This window comes from Plectropomus leopardus, chromosome 12, assembly GCF_008729295.1.
Source record: "Plectropomus leopardus isolate mb chromosome 12, YSFRI_Pleo_2.0, whole genome shotgun sequence".
NCBI classification, from domain to species: Eukaryota; Metazoa; Chordata; class Actinopteri; order Perciformes; family Serranidae; genus Plectropomus; species Plectropomus leopardus.
Genome location: NC_056474.1, coordinates 29532288 through 29555589, shown reverse-complemented (window position 1 = coordinate 29555589; position 23302 = coordinate 29532288). Strand labels below are relative to the sequence as shown.

Genomic DNA, 23302 nt, shown 5'->3' with positions numbered 1-23302 from the left:
TAACAAAGAAAATGAGATGTCAGAGAAGTGTACTGAAGTATTAGAAGTAGAAGTACACATGCAAAAAGGTTTAAATAGATTTACTAAATCAAAATAATTAAAATAATAAATAAGAAAAACAGCAAGTCCTCATACATTAACTAAAATGTGTTTTCCTGGGGTAACGACAGAATTTATCTGAGATCTCGAGATAACAAATTAAATGTGACAGGCCACACATGTGTCATGTGCTGCCATGTTGACTGATGGACGCCCTGAACACTAATGTAGATGAGCCGTTTGTTTTGTTCTTTTCTGCTTCTTATTCTAAAATATTTTTTAAACACATGAATGAGTGAATGTTACAACACGAATGTTAACATTACAAAGGGTGTGTTGAGCTAACTTGATGGCTCGGGACCTCATGATGCCATTCGGTCTGTAACTATCTCTCAATCTGTCAAAACTGGACACAAATAGCCACCTTTGTCGTCCCCCCATGCGATGCATCGATCGGTATTCCCCTGCTCCTCTGATGTTGCTACACTGTATGATGTTTCAAATACATTATTTTGATGAATAACCTACTATTAAACACAGTTTTGTTATCTCGAGAAAATTATCCTGTTATCTTGGGAAAACGGAGGAAAAAAGAATATGAATGTATAGCTGCTTGGGGCTTCCCTACATGAAGCCCATTGTGTTTTATTTCACAATTTTGTTGTAAATCTTCTTAAGATGCGTTTCTTGTTGGTGTGGCAGCTGTTTCCCTCCCACTGATTACTCCTTTATATGTGTTTATAGCCTATAATGCAGTACAGCTGCAATGGTCATTTTGTTAGATAATGTTATGATTGTGAAAATTGTGATTTTATTAACTTGGCAGTGCAGTAGCATTTAAAAAACAAAAAAAAAACAAAAACATATATATATATATTGATTATTCTTTATATCAAATTAGCTGGCTAATGTCTTTAGATTCAAGAATTAACAGAGAATTAACTTTTAGTATTTCCTCTGACAGGAGTTCTGCTCCCTGTGTGGAGGAAGCCCTCTGACTAAAACATGTTATTATGATATACAGCACATCGCAGCTATTAGAATTACAAACCAACCAAATCAGTTGCTGATACAAGAAAATCCCTCTGCAGCATTTGAGGGATCTTGACAGGCACAGCACTGCTCTGAATTATTCATAGACATTCTCAAACTGTCTGTGTTGCCCTACCTTTCCTCCGCCGGGCTGGTACTTGATGTTGTCAATGGATCCGATCTTGGAGCGGATGTTCTTCAGGTCAGGTGTGGGAGCGTTGATCGGCCGGGGGGTTCGAGGAGCGCGGGGCACCGCCGGCTTCTTCTCCATTGGGGTCTGCTTGGGCACGGGGGGTTTAGTGATAACGCGGCGGCGGTGACCGGTTTCACCATTAGTCGAGGCAGCAGGAGTGGTGGTGGTTGTGGCCGGGCGAGGACGGGCTATAGAGTAAGAAAAAACGGTAAAAAAATTCAATTATCGTTCATTTTTTTAAAGCTGAAAAGTAAATGCCAGTCAAAACAACTTCTGCTCCACGTGTAAGCTAAGGGTTAACATCAATGAAATGGAGTGCAATGATCTGCAAATCCTTTTTGACCCATATTCAGTTGAGTTCAGTATAAAGACATACATATAAAGATATACTATGGCCACTAACACACCTCCATACCATCAAAGCATTTAAAGTTTGAGTTGGTAACTAGGGGTCGACCAATATTGGTTTTTCAGGGCCGATACCCTTACCGATGATGAGTACTTAATGAGACCGATAACTGATATTTTCGATATGCATTTACAATAACAATGAAAAAATGTCTGTCACACTTTAGAATTTGGAGTATAACAAACTCCAACACAAAACTCTGTTTAAATGCCTTTGGCAAGTGAACCTTTCAACATTGTATACAGCAAGTTCCCACCAACTTTTTTTTTTTGATAAGTTCAGTCAAAAATAAACAAAAAAAAACCCAATAACAAATACCTCCCTAAAGTTTTACAAAATAAAAGTTCCTCCCAAGCTGACAATTTCTTTGCGAGTATTACAGACTGCCTTCCCTGGTGTTGGTTTTTCAGTAATTCATTTTATCAGGGATGATTAAAATAAAACGCTGATACAGATTCTTTTTTTAGGGCTGGACTTCTTGCCCGTGCAGTTTTTTTTTTCAAAAAGTAGTGCCTCTTGCACCGTCCTTGCTTGTAAACGACTGAGCCTTTGGAGGATGCCTCTTTCATACCTTGTCATGATATCAACACCTTTTACTCATTTACCTGTGAAATGGTCTAAACAGGTGTTTTATGAGTCTTTTGTTGCCCCTGTTCCAACTATTTTGGATCATGTCACATGCATTAAATTCAGAATGAGTGTATACTTACAAACAATAAAGTTTATAAGTTTGAACATTTAAATATCTTGTCTTTGTACTGTATTCAGCTGAATATAGGTCAAAAAAGATTTGCAAATCATTGCGCTCTGTGTTTATTTACACAGCTTTTTTGGAATTGGGGTTGTACATTCAACCATGTTATTTAACAGTAGATCAACATAGTGTGCTTTCATATAATATAGGCATCAGTGATCATGATTATATGGTTATTTTGTATCGTGGGGCAGTAAAAGTTTCACATTGTCCGAGTAGACACTGTACAGATTAAGCCCCAGTTAACCTCAAATTTGGAATCAGGCCAAATTTCTACCACATCGATTATCATTTGATGTGCAGTTTGAAGGTGGGGGGAGGGGTCACAATGATTAATTGCATGGGTAATTAACATTCTGGCTGTCAGACAGTTGCACGGGTTTCGGGCATGTCTGGCAGTGCGAGCAGATCGATGATCGGATGGCCCAACATGGTTTTGAGACTGTCGTAATAAAAAACTGAACTTCAGACTTCAGACCATAATGTCTGAATCTCCCAGACCTTTTCTAACTCTCACAAACAGTCGAATTGCACAAAATAACTCTGATTTTCTCTCTTTTTCATATTTCTAACATCATGGCTGGTCAATTGGTTAGTATTGTGAGCAGAACAGTTACAGGTTCTGACTGCCCGGCTGTAGAAGTGCTTGAAGCTGCTTTGACTGTAAAACCATGTTATCATTTCTACTCATAGCTTTTCTTTTATTCTACTGACATTTAGAATTCCAAAAGAATATACTGAAACAAGTACTGCCATTGACTGTTACTCTTTTTTTCTTGATTATCCGTCTTTGGTTACCTGGAGTCTTAGGTTTCTTGGCCTCTCCAGTCTTGTTCTCAGCCTTGTCGTTCTTGTTCGCTGTAACAAGGAAACATGGAAACATAGAACCTTAAAAACTCTGAAGTCACACATAACAACAGTAGGCTTCACCAAATATGTCAACACCCATGCCACACTGCACTTTGTTCATCTATAAATCAGGATACTTACATATCAGCCAAAAAGTACAGAAAAGTATAGCCACTTCCGCTTCTGTAACCTACTATTCTACATCTACCACAACACTACTGATCTCACTATGGCAAAACATTAGTGCAGATATGACCAGCATGCCAGCTGCATGCCAGTGTTTACATTCAGTTGGGCATACTGGTTGTTGATTTTCTTCTCTCGTATTTTATTTTGTTCTTCTTTTTCATTTGTTCGAAGTAAAGATCTAACAAACACTGGTGTGCAGATACCACAAGCTCTCACTGGTCTTGCGCAACACGGCTCCCAAACTAGGAGCAAGACTACAAAATGGTCCCTGTGACTTTTTTCAAAATAACTTGGCACATCAGGGCACTTGGATTACTTTGGACGAGCAGTATGGAGGCGTTTTGTAGTTTTGTTTTGTATTGTTTTAACATTTGAGTCCTGGTCACCATTTGCTTCAATTGTTAGGGAGATGAGTGAAACACCTTTTCGCTGTGAACCTCCAGCAGTGATTTGTGAACTATAAAACTTCACCTAACTTTACATAAGCATGAGGGTGACTAGATAAAGACTGAATTTGAATTTTTGGGTGAACTATCACTTTAACTTAATTTTTATACAGTAGGAATAACTGGAGATGTATCATCCATCTTTATTTACAGTCTATGGTCAGTTTGAGGAGTTGGGAGTGAGAATTGGTTAATTTCCCACAACAAGTTTGTAAGGTGATAACACATCATGACTGTACAGGAAAGCTTAAAACAGCTGGAACTTGTCATTGGTTTTTGAAACTGCTAAAATCACATCAAGGGAAAAGAAGAAGGTGATCTGCTGACAATCCAAAGTTTTGCCATAGTCAAGATTTCCTGTCCATCAGAGAGCTGCAGCGGGCTGCTCACTTATTGGTTATCAAGTTTTCATGATTGATCAGCTGAGCAGGAGATTTTTGGGCCCTGGTTACTTAAAGATGCATGCAGTCTGAGCAAAAGTGAGATATTTCACAGTTTCCAAAGGCGTGACAGCACGTCCATCATGTTGATAGAGTCTCGCTGTATGTAATGCTGGTGTGGTTGACACATGATGGAATCTGACTAAACTGCTGCCATGGGGGCAACAGACACATAAGTAATGGAGTTCACTCATGCAACTAAAATGAAATATGCACCTTGCAGTACATCACACCCGTCGCTGTAAACTGGCTGAATGAATCATATTCTCTGAGGGTGCTGAGCCGAAGTGCACAAAAAGCAGAAAGCCTGTTTGACTATCATAGCTCCGACTGAGTCATAGTTTCCTCTCTGGGAGAGGTGAGATACTGTTTGTGATGTGCAGATAAAAATACCAGTCTGGTGTCTTTAAAAGCCGGCTCTTGAATCCAATAAAGTGTAACATATGGTAGCAATTCAGTTAGCCTGTTGCCTGGAGCGGTGCCAGTTTACATTGTGAGTCATTTCCCAGCTACTGTGGAGAGTTCAGGTCCTGTTGTGGAGGTCATGTTGCACTTTCAACACTATCAACTAGCTGCTGCAGAGTGAAGATACTGTCTGTGATTACCACTGGTGAAGACTTGGGTTCAGTATTGGGGTGAAAAAAAATGTTGGGAAAGTTTGATTACATCTTCATGCTATTAGTACATTAGTTTCAGTCTCATGGTGTGTTATACCTTAAAAAAATAAAAATAAATAATTAAATAAATACTTTCTGAAGAGAAATCACCGACAATTATGGGTTGAAACCAAAATTTTCTTTAGACAAAGATGATTTCATCCATATCTTTTCAATAAATTTTGGGTTTTTTTGACTTTTCAACACTGAGGTTATATGTTTGGATCACACCAAAACTTTTCAGCTGTGATCTAAGATACCTTTGCATCCTTCATCAGCAGAGAGGGTGGCTACTGATTAATTCTAAGTCATTTTTTAAATTACTGAATAGGCCTTCATGTGAAGTTTGTGGATATATAGCACCTATTTTTTCTGTGGAAAAATATTTTATGCCTAAATTACTGTTAATAGAACAATATAGGACATAACAGGCTCTGATGGCCACTGCAAAACAGCCAGATCTTACCAAAGCGTCCCCCCATCTTTATTTTTTATATATTTTTTTGGGAGGCAGGAGGGCCATAAAACCCAATGCCTCCCCATAGATGGCGTTAGTGGTGACAATAGTGTTCACATCACACAACCAGGTGCAGAGGGCAAGCAGATAGAACAAAAATGATGACACTGTGGAAGCTGTGGAAGTGTGTGTGTGTGTGTGTGTGTGTGTGTGTGTGTGCGCGTGCACATACCAGCAGTTTTATTTGCAGCAGTTGCAGAGGAGCCGTTCTTATTGGCAGTCGCGCGGGGTGTGGGCGTGGCCTTTGGCACAGGTGGGCGCTTCTCATTTTCTGCAGTCTGGAAATCACAACACACAGACAGACGAGCTGTGGGGACGACAGTCTCAGAGTTTATCAGTATGTCTGTGTGGATTCTCGCCTCTGTGTGCATGACGCTGATGTTATCCTGTTTTCCGGTGTTGTGAGAGGCCAACTGTAACCATTGCATAAGTAGAGCGAAAGCAAAGAGAGGAAAGGAGCTAAAGACAGATTTATGACACACAGAAAGGAAGAGGAGGATGATTACAGTCAGATTTTGTGTAAATGTTACCCTTTAAGACCTGGATCAAAATCAGTTTTCCTGCGCTGTGTTCAGATGCCTTGCACAAGCATTTAAATCTCTGAAACCGGAGAAAGATTGGTTTGATTTCTTTTAGAAAACATGGTGAAAAACTTAAGTAGTAACTTTGCAAGATATGTCCCATAAATTGGGGATGCTATACTTAGAGTACTTTCACTGCTTTACCTCGCCGTTGCACAACCTTTTCCTTTACTTATGTCCTTGTTTTGTACAAACTCATGAGTGCAGCTGGTTGTTGCAATGTCTTTTGCTGCGCGTTGGTTTTGATCAGATAATAGTTAACAAGCTTCCTGAACACGCGGCTCACCTGTGGGCCTGATAACAGAATTGCAGGTGAAAAAAAACACTAAACCTTCCGTTGATGAAGAAAGCAGAAAATGTTGCTGGAAGAAACTGAAATGCAAGAGAAACAGAAAGGAGAGGCAGCCAGTGTGGGACAATAAAAGCAACACTGTGTGAGATAAATGCGGGCACACTGTTAAAGTGGTTCTGAAAGTGGATTTTTTAATATCATTCTCAGGTTGTCTGATACATTTTATTGGATCCTAGAAATCAAATACAGCAGGTATATTCATGTTAATTTGTTTGCAGTGAGGAGAATCAGCAGGAGTAGGCACCCCTTCAACTTCGTATGTCAGGAATGTTTTTTTCTTCTCCAGCTGCAGATGTATTATTTGATTTGTTAAATGTTTCAGTGCACACTGCAGACAGATATAATTGCAATTTCAGCAGTAAAAATTTTATTTTTTTTAAAACTGGAAACCAATTAGTTGTTCATTAAAGAGACCTATCTTAATTTCTGTTTTCAAATTATATTGCTTTTTAATAAAGCAAAATAATGTAATAAAAAAAATTGCTGAGTATGCAGATTTCTTATCCAATTACTTAATTAATCGCCAGAATAATTTATAGAATACTCTTTTACTAAAATAATCCATAGCTGCAGCCCAAGTAAAAATATGTGTATCTTATGGGTATTAAGTCTCAATCAGTGGGAACAAATGGCTTTTCTTGTGTTCCACTTCTTTAAGTGCTGTAGCAGCTTAAGTTGAACCATAAAAAATAAATCGGTTTGTACTTATCGGAGAGGCAGCATTATCATATAATCTAAACATTCACTGCAAATTGTGCTCACCTGTGTGGCTACGTACGTAAAAAAAGGATTGGACGGGGCACATGCTCAAAATAACCAATCCTAATCAATTAAAAAAACATTGTTTGGGCTCGATACCGATCCATCCGATCAGAACATCCCTAGATAACATTTTATTAAATTGTGAGCAATATAACAGGTGGTTAAGATTCATTCAACTTCTTGTACATGGCTTTTGGAATCTTATCATCTCAGTAAACAACAACACTTTAGAGCATTTTCAAAAATTGTGTCTGAATCGTGATGTTTCCAAAGTCCACAAACATGAAGACTGAGAAAAGTCCTGTCTTCACTAAATAAGACAGAGACCTCACACATTCATCTGAACAGATACATGAACACATACATCCACCCATGTGTATTATACTCACCTTGGCAGCCTTGGTGGAGCCTGTTGCTGTTGGCGGCCGCTTGGCGGCGGTGGGTGTGGTTGCCTTGGGTACAGGGCTTTTTTTATTGGCTGAGGCTGTGGTGGGGGAGGGGCGTTTGGCCGAGTTGGCCTCGCCATTGGTGGAGAGGGTGGATGGGCGGGATTTGGCTGAGTTTGGTTTAGCTGAACCCACGTCAGGCTGGTGATAATGGAATTAAAAGAAGCCACAGTGCAGTACAAAGGAGTAAGGGGGGAGGGGAAGAAAGAAAAAGGAGGACAGGTAGAGTTTGAGAAAGAAAAAGCAGAGATGAAATCACTGGTTGCAATGACAGCATGATATGGTAGCAAAGCCAGCAACCGCGTGAGAATCATAAAATAGAATTTAAAAAAAAGCAAGCAATTTAAAGCCACTTTGGAGAGCTCATGAGTTGTAAATTATAAAATTATAATTATATAAAATGAGCAGCAGTCCAAAAGTAGCATATGGTATGGAAATCAGGTCTCAGGTATTCACATTCATACACAAACACAGAGAATCCAAATGATGGATATAAAATATTTTGCATTTTTTGACATAGTAAAGACACAGGAAGTTCAAAGTTTATCTATGCACCTTCAGTAGGTGGTGCTGGAAGCTTGGTGACATAGGGACAGGCCACAGGGCTACCTGCCATACTACTGGGTAGGCAAGCTAATTGCTTAGATGTCAGATACAAGTTGGTAAAAAGACAACTGGATACATTCTTTCCTGTGAAAGTCGGTCAGTGGCGCATGAAGCCAAAAACGTTCAGTCAGCATGAAGTTACCCAGATCCTTAACAATGTTGGGCCCTCAAAGCAAGTCCAACAGATAGCTTCACTAGCCAAGTGGCTTCTGGTCCCGGGGACCCCCAAGAGTTTTCAAGGGAGTTTCAGGCAGTCCCCAAAAAGTGGGAAAATTGGTTATTTTCTTTAATTAATTCTTCATAGAAGTGAGCCCTATTTGTGTGAAGGTCATAAGAGTGATCATGCTGACCATAGCTTTCACTTCCTGGTTGTCTCCTCGTATCCATATAAAGAATTCCATTAAAAGATTAAAACTGAAAATTAAAATAAAGTAGTCTGTAGAAGTTTAAAGACAGTAACTCTCCACTGCTGAACATTTGACTGTTTGTTGATTCACTCACTTCAGCGCAGTGAGGAAAAACTCACTCACTCTCTTTTAAGGATGACGCTAAGTTTAAATGGCTGTGCAGTACTCTTTGTCGGAGGTACAAAACTGTAACTAATTGAAAACACATCTGATCTGGCATAGTGCAGGATGGTCCCTTATTGAAAAATTAAATACATTGCCCCACACTGAATCATTACAAAATGCTATATGTCCTGTGTTTTTGCCCAGATCTGTTAGAATGAAGCGAATGAAACCTACATGCTTTATTTTCAAGACCGATCGAGTACAGAACCCTAAAATTATTCCATAATCAAAATAATGGTTAGTTGCAGCCCCCCAAAAAAGTGGAAGGTGCAACACAGCTAATAATCTATGATATCATCCTCCATTTGGAACCTCTGCCTTTGTATTTCTTTAAATGTCATTAGCATGAATTTGCAGGTTAACATTGATTAAAATTGAACTTCAAACAAAACATTTGCACACATTTCATTAGTCTCCGTGAGCAAATTTGCAGCAATTTCATTGAAATAGAACATTTTCCCTGCAAAATTTCATCCAGAATGCAGGTACATACTGGCTGAAAGACACGCACACGCACACACACACAAACACACAGGAGACCGGTAGTAGCAGCAGCAGTGGTGAACTACTTGAAGTGGAAGATGTCTGTAATTTCTGCTATCAGACAGAGTATCCGTGTGTGTGTGTGTGTGTGGGTTTGTGAGTCCCGCTCAAGGACACTTTAACAGGCTGTTGTTGGACACACCGGCTGTGGCAGAGTTCAAAACTGTGACCTTTGGGTGACGGGGCTGTTTCTGAAACCACTGGACACTTTTTCAACTTGGATTGTGTGAATCTCTTTGTAGGAAATGTGTGTGGGCAGCAGTGTGTGTGTGTGTGTGTGTGTGTGTGTGTGTGTGTGTGTGTGTGTGTGTGTGTGTGTGTGTGTTTGCGCGCGTGTGCGTGTGTGCGTGTGACCCACCTTGCTCTTGCTGTCAGGGCTCGGCAGGTTCTTGCTGCCGTTGCCTGTTGGAGACTTGGCTGTCCCTTTCCCTCCCTTCTCTTCCTTCTTCTCCGCCAGCTTCTTGTCCGCCTCCTTCTTCTCGTCCTCCTCCTTCTTCTCGTCTTTGTTGGTCTTCTCCGGCTTGTCCGCTTTCTCTGCCTTCTCAATGGCTTTGTTGTTCTTCTCGGCGTTCATCTTCTCCGTCTTTTCCTCGTCTTTGAGGATCTTCTCAGACTTCTGGTTCTTATCTGGGCTGCTGTCCTTCTTCTGCTGCTCCTCTTTTTCCTTCTTGTCAAAGGTGTCAAACTTGTCAGTCTTGCTGGACATGATGTCTGTCTTCTCCTGCTTGTCCTTGTTATCGGATTTCACTGTGAGAGAAAGAATGTAATTTTCAGCATAAAAAGTGATTTTACCAAACATTTGCAAAAAAACCCATACATTTACACTTTTAACTGCATAAAATGAACAATAATTAACAATTCTGCAGTACATGTTCTTTGAAAGGCACTGGAGGGGATGGATGCACAATTTCCTTTGGTTATTACATATGATAGATCATGTAGTATAAGCACATTGTTACCATTCCTATTAATGACACAGGCTTACTTTAGTTACTTTGCTTTTGTGAAATGACATACTCTGTAAAATCTGACAAGTTGATTTTACTCAAAAACATATAGGAAACCAGTTGCCTTGAAAAACGCAAGCAAATGTGACTATTAATCTTAATTCATTTTTACATTATATCTAATTAAGTTCACTTAAATTTAGTTATGTTCATTTAAAGTTGTTGCAACTTAAATGACAAGTTTAATTACATCAATCTTTGTTAGTTTTACAACTTCAGAAAACCAAGTATACTGTGCTATTTATCTGTGTTTTGCTTCACTGGCTTCATCACTGGCAAAATCCTCTTTGTCATGATCATATTGAGTCAGACTAACTTGGTTTACTTAAATTGCTAACACAAAGAAGAATAAGTTAATTAAACTGGTCATTTTTAAGTTGTAACAATTAAAAATTGAAATTAAAAATTAAGTAAATACAGCTACATTTCAAGTAACATTAACACTTCTATATAAAGGTAACACAAATTCAGATTAAAAGTTATATCTACTTTGCCTTTTCCAGGCAATCAGTTTCCAAGATAATTTGAAGTGAGATCAGCTTGTCAGATTTTACAGTGTACAATAGAACACATTGAAGTATTGAAGCACAAACTACACATTTAAGCACCTGACTTTCAAGACACTGTCTGACACCTCTGAGGACATAATGTCTCTCTACTGTTTCAGACTGTTTCCACAGAGAAAATCTATCACATTAAATGAACACCGTTGATTGCATTTGCACTTTTCGTTATTTATAGATTTGTTGGGTGATTTTAAGTAGGTCGCACCGGCAGATGATTCTGGCTCTGGTTGGTAAACAGGTCAAGCTCAGTTATTTCATTGCCCTACATCATGCAAGTGTCCATAATGATCACACCCTCTCTACGAAATCCACATCACAGACTATTTTGTACAGAGTTTATGTCCTGCCCATAGTGGTATTCATTGAGATATTCTTTTTTTTTTCTTTCATTGATTTTACTGATTTTATAACTTAACAGCACAGTGCTCTCCTCAGATTAAAAACAAGCAGGCAAAGAAAATGAAGAAGACAAATAATAATAATAATAATAATACATTTTGACAATAATTAAAATAGGGAAAAGAAAGTAGGAAAAGAAAAAAAAATCTCTATCGAAAAACAAAGATACATTAAGAAAGATGAGAGATATGAGGCAGTGTTCACAAGAATGAGACAGATGAGGTCACAGTAACCTTGACCTTTGACCAACAACCACCAAAACTGAATCAGGTCAACCTTGAATTCAAATGGATGTTTATGCCAAATTTGAAGAAATGATCTCGAGGCGTGCATGATATATCAGGTTCACGAGAATGGGACAGACAGACAGATGGACAACCCGATAACATAATTGCAGCTATCAGAGCTAAGGCAAAAATAAATTTGTTGTTTTGTTTTGTATTTTGTTGTTCAATCAGAATTTGAAAAGAACACGTCCTTAGCTGTCAGTGTTCTTCCTCTGTGCGGCAGGATTATGAAAACACCAGGCAGGACGTCTCTCCGTCCTCCGCAGAGCAAACACTAGGTCAAACTGTGCTGCTTCACCAGTGTTGCTTCCAGCTGATTCATAGGGTGAGCACAGTATGAGAAACAAGGAGAGAACAAGGTGACGGCACGAGGGAGGTATGACAGGGGAACGTGAGCCGAGGGAGACAGAAGGAGCTCCGGGCGTTGATGGGGTTAAGGACGGACAGCCAGCGGAGCTGAGGGGTCGGGGGACAGGAAGAGACAAGAGCTCTTTGTTACCACCCAAGACATCTCTTACATAACAGTGACAGTGGACAGGCCTTTGCTGTGCCCTCATGTCCCCTCATTTCCCTCTGTACTGACGTTTGCTGTGTGACAGCCGCACAGTCTCCTCTGAAAACAAGGCAATTTGCTGCCGCTGTGTTTTTTCCAGCAATCAAGTCCGCAACATGGAGCGAGTCCCTCTATGGCTGCCATTAACCCTTTGAAACTTCAGCAAGTTGGTTCAATTTCTTTAAAAAAGACAAAAATAAACAGGAAAATGCCCAGAGAAAAAGTTCTCAGAGAGTAATAATAGATCTCTAAAGAGGAGATGGCCCAAGTCAGTAAAAGGTACAATTACGACAAAATTATAAAAAGGAAAGTAAAAAAATAAAAACAAACAAGGACGTGACCAGAAAAAAAATCGTAATGAGTAATGACAATTCTAATACAAAGTACAAGAAAATGACCAAGAAGATTTGCAGAGTATTACTAATTCTGTAAAGAAAGGAGGAGAAATGACCTAAATATTTGCAAAAAATCAATAAGAAAGTATGAGATAATTACCTGAAAAGTAACCAAAAAAAAGGAAAGTAAGTAAAAAGATGAAAAAACGTAAATATTTGCAAGAAATCTGTAAAAAGTACAAGAAAATGACCAATAGCACAAAAAAGTAAAGTTAAAAAGAAAAACAAACATGGAAATGACCTGAAAAAAATCTTAAAGAGTAATAATGATTCTATAAAAAAGAAATAACCTAAATTTGCAAGGAATCATTATAAAGTATGAGACAATTACGTAACATTTCAAATTAAAAAAAATATTTTAAAAAAATTAAAAAAAAAACAAACAAACAAGGAAATGTCCAACAGAATCATTATAAGTCTGTAGCTTAAATATGTAATTGCGACAATCTAAAATATGGTTTTCAGGCTATTGTCCCTAGCTTTTTCAAATCATTTTCTAAATCAACTAATTTCTTGCAGTTTGCAGGAGATTACTTGACAAGTTGCTCATTGCCTTTCTTCCCCATGTTTTCGACATACTTCAATCCAATTTTTTTCAGGTTCAAAGGTCGAATACTTATGAAAGGTGTCTGAACGCAGCACAAGAAAAGTGATTAAACAAGATACACTTTTCCTGTTACTCTTAAGTATATCTGCAAACTAGCTCAGCCTGGAGACGTATCACAAACAGGACACGAGCACAGACAATTCTCACAAGCAGGGCTCGTGTGTGGTGGTGTAGGGAAGAGGAAAAACGCCTCGTTATGTTCGGTGTACAGAGTCGCTCTCATTTGGAGTTGTGTTATCCTCCTGCACTCCTGGTTTCCCTCCTCAGCTATTGTTTTGTCGTGCTTTATTAAACCAAAATGAAGTCTCTTGCTGTATTGCAATGTCACGCTGATGTTAATGCAAACTCATCACTTGCTGCAGCTGCTTCACAAAGCCTCGCGCTGACACCTACTTGTTTCATGAATTTTAATGTCCTTGATTTCCAAGATCCCTTGCAGTGTTTCGGTCCCATCTGATGTTGGTGTCTGACAGAGAAAACACGCATCAATATTACCCATTTCATTTCCTGGAAGGAGCTAAAAGGAGGTCTGGTGTGTATGAAGCTCATTACAGCTGTGGCTCTTTGTCTTTTTTTACAAAAGCGTTCTGTCTTTAATCTGCTCCAGGTGGTGCAGCAAATTCTACTTTGTCACAGCAAGAGGGTCCCCGGTTCAATCCCGGGTTGGAACAAATAAATAAACAAATAAATTGCCCTGAGGTGTAACTGTGAGCGTGTATGGTTGTTTGTCTATATGTGTCGGCCCTGCGATAGTCTGGCGACCTGTCCAGCGTGTACCCCGCCTTCTGCCTGATGACAGCTGGGATTGCCCCCCCCCCCCCCCGCGACCCTTATGAGGACAAGCGATTATGGACAATGAATGAATGAATGAATGAACTGATTTAGCACTGCTGTCCTTTAACAATGTCTGACTCAAGATTGACAGTTTTTTAAAAAAAAGGATCAAAATCGAAGCAGCAGAGCCGTAGATATTGTCAGCCAAAGATAGACTAAGACAAACGGTCTTGTGTCAAAGCGCACACATGAGGTTTTTCTTCAGCTATCAGCCGTATCTTATTGCTTTCATTAGTGGATCAGCTGAGGAAGTTCGTGAGTGGACTTTAAGATTACTACTGTAAGATTAATAAAGTACAAAAATGTAGAAAATTATCTGAAAATTAGCATAAAAGAAAATGAAAGAAAAATGTTGAGTAATAAAAATAAATAAAAAAAAACAAGACAAGGAAATAACCTGAAAAAGTGCTTAAAAATAATAATTCTGTAAGAGAATTGCAAATATAGAGTTATGATAGTTATAAATAGCGTTTTGGCTTGATTCCTTTCAAAAACATGGGAAGGAGGCAATGAGCGATGGAGGAAGAAATGACCCAAAATTAGGAAGAAAAAAACAGAAAAGGGCAAATTACCTGAAAATTAGCAAAAAATAAGAAAAAAATAAAGATAAAAAAAAAGAAACACAGAAGGAAAACACTGAAGATGGAGCTTAAAAATATAGTAATTCTGTAACATATTTTATCATTTTTAGCACAAAAAATGACCTTAAAATTAGCTGAAGACAAAAAAAGAAAAGCTAGAGATGTGCTTAAAAATGTATAATTATTTTATAACATATTTTTAAACACCTAATTATGATGAGTATGAATAAAGTTTTTGCCTGGCTTTTTTCTTCTTTTCCCTAGACATTTTCCCTAGCTTTTTTAAAAATAATTTTATAAAAGTACTAATTTCTTGCTATTTGTGGAACATTTCTTACCAAGTCTCTCATTGCTGTTTTACCATGTTTTTTTTTTTTTTAAAGAAATTGCATCAATTTGCTCATGGTTCAAAATTGAAATATTTGTTAAGGCATCAGAAAACAGTACAAGAAAAGTGATTTTGCTCCAGGTTTCAGAGGGTTAAATCAATGTTTTACTTTCCAGTTTAGGAAAAAAGAAGCTCAATGGAGTCAGATGATCAGGCAGGATGTAAACATCCAAGTTAGACTCATTTATTTCAAAGACAATATGGGCAGTAAAATTAGTACCCTAACTGTCCTGTGCTTTAAGCATGACCCACTCTACCCTCCCTCTGATTGGCTGATACTCATTACCTTCATTGGTTGGATTGGTTAGGTCTAGATCCATCAGACATTATTGCACTGTCATTGTCATATTTCCACATCTCAACAAAATAAAAAAAAAGTTACCATAATTGACAGAAGCAGTGGCAATAATGGCTAAAAGTTCCCATAAACAAAATCCTCCTTTAACTTGGCAGGTATTTGAATTGCACATTGAGGGTGTGGAGACATCCTCATGGAGAGCTGGCAGATTGGTTTATTTTTCTGCCTGTCTAACAAAATCAAACTCAGTGAAAGCTTTGGAAACTGAGAGAACAATAGTGTTTGTCGACAGTGTGGATCTCACCAGGGAAAATTAAGAGTGACGGGCTGAGAACAACACTTGGACTGCACCAATTTGCAGTCATATTTCTACAAAAAAACATATTCAGTCTGAATAATTTGAAAGATGCTTTACTGATAAAAAAAAAGAAAAAGAAAAATGTGGATATATGTATTTGAGGCCTTGATATTCTTATAGATTCAGTTATTGCAGCTTCAGCACACAATGTATTGCTTTTGCTACAGTAGTTTACATCAGTGTATCACTCCACCCTGCAACACCAGCAATATGACTCAACATGACACTGCTGGCTGAGAACACAGAGGATCTATCTAATACCACGCTACAATACACAGCTGCTGGCGACCAGCTGTGTGTGTGTGTGTGTGTGTGTGTGTGTGTGTGTGTGTGTGTGACAGAGAGAGAAATGACTGCACGTAAATCAGAGCATGACTAACATACACAGACATGAAGCTGGTGCAAGAATATTTTACTGGAGGCGGCCTTCAGACACACATGCAAGCACGCACATATACACACACACACACACACACACACACACACACACACACACACTTTTCTGTCTCATATAAGCCCAGTTTGAGTATTGACCGCTATAGCTCCTTTTTGCTAGCATGACAGCTATCTAGCTTCCACAGTGACAGGCTGGACGATCAACAGACAGTCTGATGGACGCAGTAATAACCATCACAACACTGCACAGACATACAGTACACACAAGTGTTTATGCCACAGTTTATGAGAGACACTTCGTAAAGCCCTCTTTATGTAGTCATGATGAACGTTGTCATTAGTGCATATCAGATAGTTACACATTATACATTTACTATTTACTGCTGTTTGTAAACAGCACAAAAGCACATGACTGATTCATAATAAAATGCGTAAATTGCTTTGTGATCGCGAAGATCGTAATGAAGATGTTTTTTTGTTTTTTTTAAATTGCGTTTATTGCCGGCTGAACGTCTTTAAGAGGCTGTCTTTTATACCTGGACTAATGATACTGGTATCATATAAAACTAGTGGAATCTAAGGGATTTAGTGGTACCAGCTGCGTCATCCTCGTATTGCATCGGTTTTTGCTTAGCCGATGTGAGGGTCTAAGGTCAGGGGGATGCCGTACGCTGTAAAGCCCTCTGAGGCAAACTGTGAGTTGTGATATGGGCTTTATAAATAAAATTAACTCGATACGGATTCCAAAACTATTTTGAAGTGCAAAATAATAGAAATTTAAAAAATGCAATAAATTGCAATGAACTATAGAAATTATGCAATTAATCATTATTCCACCCCCCCTTACTGAGAAGATAGCATGGCACGGTTGGTACCACTGGATTCGTCAGGTCTTCTAGTTTCAGATGATATCATCACGGTGCAGCCTCTTAAAGACAGAAATGTCAGGCAGTGATTAACACAACTGAAAAAAACACGTTCATTATGATTCTAAATCATTTGACAGCCCTAGTAATTATCTCTCTATATGCTGTGACAGATTCCATTATTTGTGGTACAGTCCACCAGTCCAGCGCTGGATTCAAATCGCCTTCAGACACACACAAGAGATTGACAGGAAACATTAAGTTTATCCAGTGATGCATGTGCTCAACAAACACACGTTGAATTCTACATACAGTTTTCATCGCCACTTTTAATGCACTGTTTTTCCTCTCTATTTAATTGTTGTATTGTTTGGTTTTGTCTTTTTCCTTTCTTTTCTTATTTCTGTTATCTGTTACCTGCCAAGAGACTACGGATGCAAATTAGCAGTCCTGCTAACTCCGGCATGTTTATTACATTTGTATTTTATAATGACGTTCATTAATTTGCTATGCCCCTTTTAAATAAACATTCAATACATAAAATGTAATCCAGTATCATTTCATCTCTCTTACAGTTACAGCCTCACTCTTCACTGTTCTCTCACTTTATAGCGTGTCCGAGCTGCATTATGTTGCATTATGTTGCTAGTAAATGAGGAGCTGCTGCTCCACATTAACTAGCAACACATGGGCAGCTTTTGTTGAAAAGAGGGCACAAGAAGACGTGGACATACGTTTCAGCATTTTGTGACAGCGTGGCAGTTTGAAAATGATGAGGAGTAATGGAACAGTCAGAAGCAGCTGCCGCAGTGAGCTGTTAGATGAAGAGCTGCGGGCGACAGGCTGCACCTCCAACCCCTCAGTGAGAAAAGCAACTTTGCTGTATCCTGCTGCTGTGTGCAAAACTACTCATGCTGGGTGCAGCATCACATCATATTATAGTTGTATACAGTAGTTATTATAGGCCGACTTCTTTAATAAAGTGATGCAAGTTTGTTTGACTGCACTATAAACAGATTCACCTGTTGCTCTCTGGTTATATTTCTGATAAAGCAGCTGCTCAAAGAGAGAATGCTTTGATTTTAAACCACATTTGCTGTTATCACCAGCACCCACAGGTGTCGCCATATCAATTGGGAGTGAAGCTCAAGGATAATAACTAGGGCTGTCGAACGATCAATTTTTGTACTTGTGATGAAACTCGCAAAAAAAAAACAAGAACCTGAAAATTAGTAAAAAAAAAAAAAAAAAAAGAAAGAAAAATAAACAAACAAAAAAAGCATAATTTTAAGTATGCAATTTTTATAATTAGAAATGTTGTTTTCTAGATGTTGTCGTCTAGCTCTTTTTCGAACCATTTTTCAAATCTAGAATTCCTTGCAGTTTATGGAACATTTCAAAGTGCTCATTGCCTTTTTATCTTGTTTTTATTTTTTAAAGAGCCCAAAGTTATAACAACTTGCAAAAGGCATGTAGAGGCAGCACAAGAAAGGGTCAAATGAGTAAAAAAACTGAATAAAGATAAAGTGTTTAAAAAAAGCAAGCAATAAATAAATTAAAAGATAAATAGATGAATTAAGCAGCACAAGAAAAGTGATGCTGCTGGTATATAAACCAAAGATTGCAGTAATTTGCTTGACTTTTTTTTTAAGTATAACACTCAGATATGTCTCATACAGTTACACAGCATGATTTAATATAAGGTTTGAATCTATGACAGCGCCTGCCTACATGCACCTGGTTCACCTGTTCGCCTTCCTCGCCTGCGCCCGACACATTCACACGCTGCCAACAGGCTAGCAGCTCGCAGTGAATGTTATGAGTTCAGTGTTTTTCTATGTTTGGTGATTTGTCCCTCTGGATTCTCTGTACGGGCAACGAACCCACAGAGACCACATTACAGGAAGGGCAGGGATCACTGCAGCAGGAAGGAGCGTGTTCAGTCTGTTTAATGAACTGCTGTTGTATTATGTTTGAGTTACCTGTTAGCTCAAGCTTCAAAACTCACACTTGCCCAACTCCCCCCCTCTTTAGCTGTGTACTTGTGTGTGCATGTGTGTGTATTGATGTGCAGCTGTGATCTATTTCTATCTCTCTGTGATAAATGAACACACTGTGTGCTGTCTGCGGGGGCGTGTGTCTTTAAAATCTGTAAGATCCACGTCAGGAGAAGCTGTTCACCTACACACACACATACCCATGTCCATGCATGCGTGCACACACACACATACAGGCAATGCTGGAAATAGCTGCTCTATATTTGAATGAGTACAGTCACAGTCAATGTCTAATCAATGTCCCAAGCCTTTCTCTGTCGACTGTAGTCTGAAAAACAGAACACCCGGCTGGATGGATGGAAATATCATAACACAGACAGAGAATCATACAACATATACTGATTACAAATTAATAAAAGATACCACAGTGAGGGGAATAGGAAATGGTTCCTCTCTCATTAATTTTGCTATATGGAGTCATATAATACACGCCAATAATCCAAACCAGCGTTCATTTCAAGTTCTAAACCCTGGGCTGGTCCTCCCATAATCCTCTGCCAGCTCCCTTCATACACTTCCCTTCTTTCTTTCTCTCTTACATCCCAATCAAACTTGTGAAAATCTCCTTTGCATTTGTCCTAGAATCCATCAAAAAAGTCATTTCAAAGAGTGCAATAAAATACCAGGATGTGATAATATCTGTGTGACATTCAGAAAATGAAATAATGTGATGATGTGAAACCTGGCAAAACCCATTTTCTCATATTGATTTACCTCATTAAAACCCCCATTAGAGGAGGAGACGACGATTAAAAGAGTTTTAACCTTTCAGATAATGGAAATGAAGACTTGTTTTTCCAAAACTCGTTCCGTGGACTTGCCAGGAATCAACCGAGCGTACGGTACTCGTGATTTGGCAACAAAAATAGGCGTGACATTGCCATTTGAACTTTTGCAGAACTTAGTCGTCTCTCATCCCTGATACAGCAGAGCTCACTCAGTTCAGTTATCAAAGGAAGACACAAAAGCTATTGTTGTTACAGAAGCCTCATTAGGAGGAGACTCACCCAAATTACTGATTAAAGGGGATTTATGCTAAACTCAGAGTGTGTGAGTAGTCTGAACATGGTTCTAAACGTAAAGGTGGCTTAAATAATGTCTCGCAGCTGACAGCGATAACCTTATAAACAATGCTAACCAACAGCAACAGTCCTGATAGAGCTAACAGTGCTATCTTCATGAACTGTGTTAGACAACAGCAATGGCGCTTACAGAGCTAACATTGTTTACTCCATGAACAGTGCTTAACAACAGCAACAGTGCTGACAGAGCTATTGCTGCTAACTCACAGTATTTTCTTAATACTGTGCAAAACAATGGCAACAGTGCTGACAGAGAAAAACAAAATTGCAGAAAAAAGAATTGATCTTTTTTCCTTTTTATGTTTTTCCCTTATAATTGTTTTCTCAATGATTTAAATATGAACACAAACAAAACATTAACTTCAAATAGTTCGCAATATTTTATATATTCTGGGTGTATTCAATCAGTCTGTCTTTGGTTTAAGCCCCTTATGTAGAATGTGCTACAGTGCAAGATGTTTCTCAGCAGCATTGATAAAAGTTACACCTGCAGACACCTTCAACTAAACCACCCATTTACACCCTGTGAGCTGCAATCACCTGTACTGATTTACACTTCCAGTCTAATTAACTTTCAGCAAATTAAGAGCGCAGATGGTGAATGTGACCTCAAGATATAGTAAAGATGCATATATCTTAATTACAATATGCCACCTTTCGACACACGCCTTACCCGTACACTACTTTTAAGTGAGTTCATTAACCCTTTATACCTGAGTAAATTGGCTTGATTTCTCACAAAACCATAGAAAAAAGGCAAAGAGCAACTTAACAAGAAATGACTGAAAATTAGCAAGAAATTTGTAAAAAATTATTAAACACAAGAAATTTGCCCAAAATTAGCACAAAAAAGAAAGATAAAAGAACAAAAATGGGAAATAACCTGAAAAAAAGACAAATTAAATGAAAATATATAATATTTAATATGTAATATTTAATATATAAATATTAATATTTGTACCCTGTAATCTAATTTTAAATATTTCTTTATAGTTATAGTTTTCTTGATATTTTTCACTATTTAAAACAAAAAAAGAAATAAAAATTATATATTCCTGTAATATCCTGTAATCTAATTTAAATATACAATTATAATGATAATAATCATAGTTTTCTTGATATTTTTCACTGGTTATGTGATCATTTTCTAATGATTCTCTCCATTTTCAGGTCATTTTATTGTTAGCTAAAAAAATATTTGTGAAAGGTATTTTCAGGACATTTTATGCTAAGTTGCCATCTCAAAGTTTTGAAAGGAATCAACACAATTCACTGAGGTGTCAGTGGTTTAAATGCTTTTGAAATGCGTGTGAATGCAGCATGAGAAAACTGATGTCAACCCAGGTCTCAGAGGGTTAACTTCACTTCTACATTACGTTACCAGATAATGATTTAATAATTTTTTAGCTTAATCTATTTGACTCTGCCGAAGACAAACACAAAGAAACAGAATGGATATCCACAGGTGGATAATGGTGGTGTGCAGCAGTGGAAGTAGCCTTATCTAGACTTAAAGGTTGCACGTAAAGAACACTCAGTGCCACTGGCTGCACCCAGTGACAGCATGTTCTATGTATTGTCATGTGCTTTCTACCAAAGTGACTAGCAGCAATGTGACAGCCTCCTATTGATGTTCTAAAACACACCACTTTTCACACATATAGCTAACATTTGAAAAGAAGGCACAGCCAGCAACCTATACTTAACCAAATGCAACTGAGCTGTTATGGCATGGATGTGCTCAGATGAAGAGCCATGGAGGAAAGAACAGCAGGCACTCATGAGCTTAGCTGCATAATGATGACATCCACATGCTACACGACCCCTTATAGAGATGAAGGCAGAGCAACATAAAAGCAGAAGCAGTTTTATGGTCCAATCTGTTGGAGCTGTGACATTTCTGTATCATTGGAACTGCATGAATTACTAAAAAAGTTACTGCGTTTGATCGTGTTAAAAGCAAGCGGCCGTAATTGCAAGCCCTTTAATCATCACTGTATCCTGTAGGCTCTGGCTGTAGGCTTTTTCATTGGCATTCTCTTATTTACAAAGCTGTTCTTGGCCTAAATCCAGCATATTTATGTGTCTACATTAAGCAAAAAATGGAAAATGGCTATGCATTCGCAGAACTCGTTCTTATTGTCTATGACTTGGGTTTGTGCAGAGTTTGGCAAAACAGCCTATATGTACGCAGCTCCATTTACATGGACTCTTCTGCAGAGAGACTTAAAACTGGACTCCTCAAACCTGTTTCAAAGCACTGTTGTAGGACTCTTGTATGGAAAGGACTTCTTCATGCAATTGTCAGGGAGTATCTTTGCTGGTCTTTTAATTGTCTTGTTTTTAGGGTTTACTTATAGCGTATATTAGCATACGTTTTAGTCTTTCCTTGTAGAAACTTTATTTTGTGTTCTTTCTGTGTTTTATATTGCTTGTTTTGAAGTTTGATTTTGTTTTTTGTACAAGCTGATACTGTCCATCAACATTTTGCTGATACTTTCAGTATCAACAATTTTGTGACTTGCCAGATACATCAGTTAACAATATTTCCTACATTCAAATCAACAAATCAAAATGGTCAGAGTAGCAGCCATTTTCATGTGTATCGTTACCATTGCAAAGCACTGTAACCACGGTAGTGAGCTCACTTCTGTTTAAAAGGACAAATTGCAAACTCAATGAGGTGAGGTTTGGCAGTGACCACCAAACAAGCTGTAGAGTAGTACAAAGCAACATTTCCATGGACTATGGGCCAAAGCTCCATGACAAGCATCAACAAGAGACAGACAGAATCAAAGTCCTGGTCTGAGGCCAAAACTGAGTTCTCAAACTGGTGAGTGTGACACTCTTTATGGCACCACTGACAAGAACAACTGACCACAACTGCCATTTTTTTTTTTTTACAATACAAGCGTAATTTCTAGGCAACAGGAACCAGCATCTAGCAGCCATTTCAGCTACAAACCCTCAGCTCCTCATGATCAGTACTCTTGATCACAATAAATGGAAGAGTTCAAACACGAATACTGCCATTTCTGATTACATGGCAGTCTCATATTTAGTAGCAGCACGACAAGAAAGATCTTGCTGGAGTTGTTTTGTTTAGTTCTGCTCTGAACCAAGCTGGAAGCTGCGGTAGCTGTTTCTACAAGCAGTAAATAAGAGTTAAGAGAGATATTAATGCAAATTGAACTTACAAACCAACAAATCTAAGATCTGCAATGCTTCAGAGGTTTGGAACC

The 23302-nt window shown here is 38.4% G+C and overlaps 1 protein-coding gene across 1 annotated transcript in view; it reads right to left on the bottom strand.

Moving 5' to 3' along the window:
• The window catches only part of map4l (microtubule associated protein 4 like), a 129706-nt gene that overhangs the window by 21564 nt on the left and 84840 nt on the right, over positions 1–23302 (bottom strand). Inside the window, exons 7-11 of the mRNA XM_042497553.1 lie at positions 9745–10133; positions 7609–7806; positions 5697–5802; positions 3226–3285; positions 1208–1452 (exon numbers count right to left, since the gene is read on the bottom strand). Coding sequence (XP_042353487.1) covers positions 1208–1452; positions 3226–3285; positions 5697–5802; positions 7609–7806; positions 9745–10133 — 998 coding nt within the window. The remainder of the gene's footprint in view (positions 1–1207; positions 1453–3225; positions 3286–5696; positions 5803–7608; positions 7807–9744; positions 10134–23302) is intronic.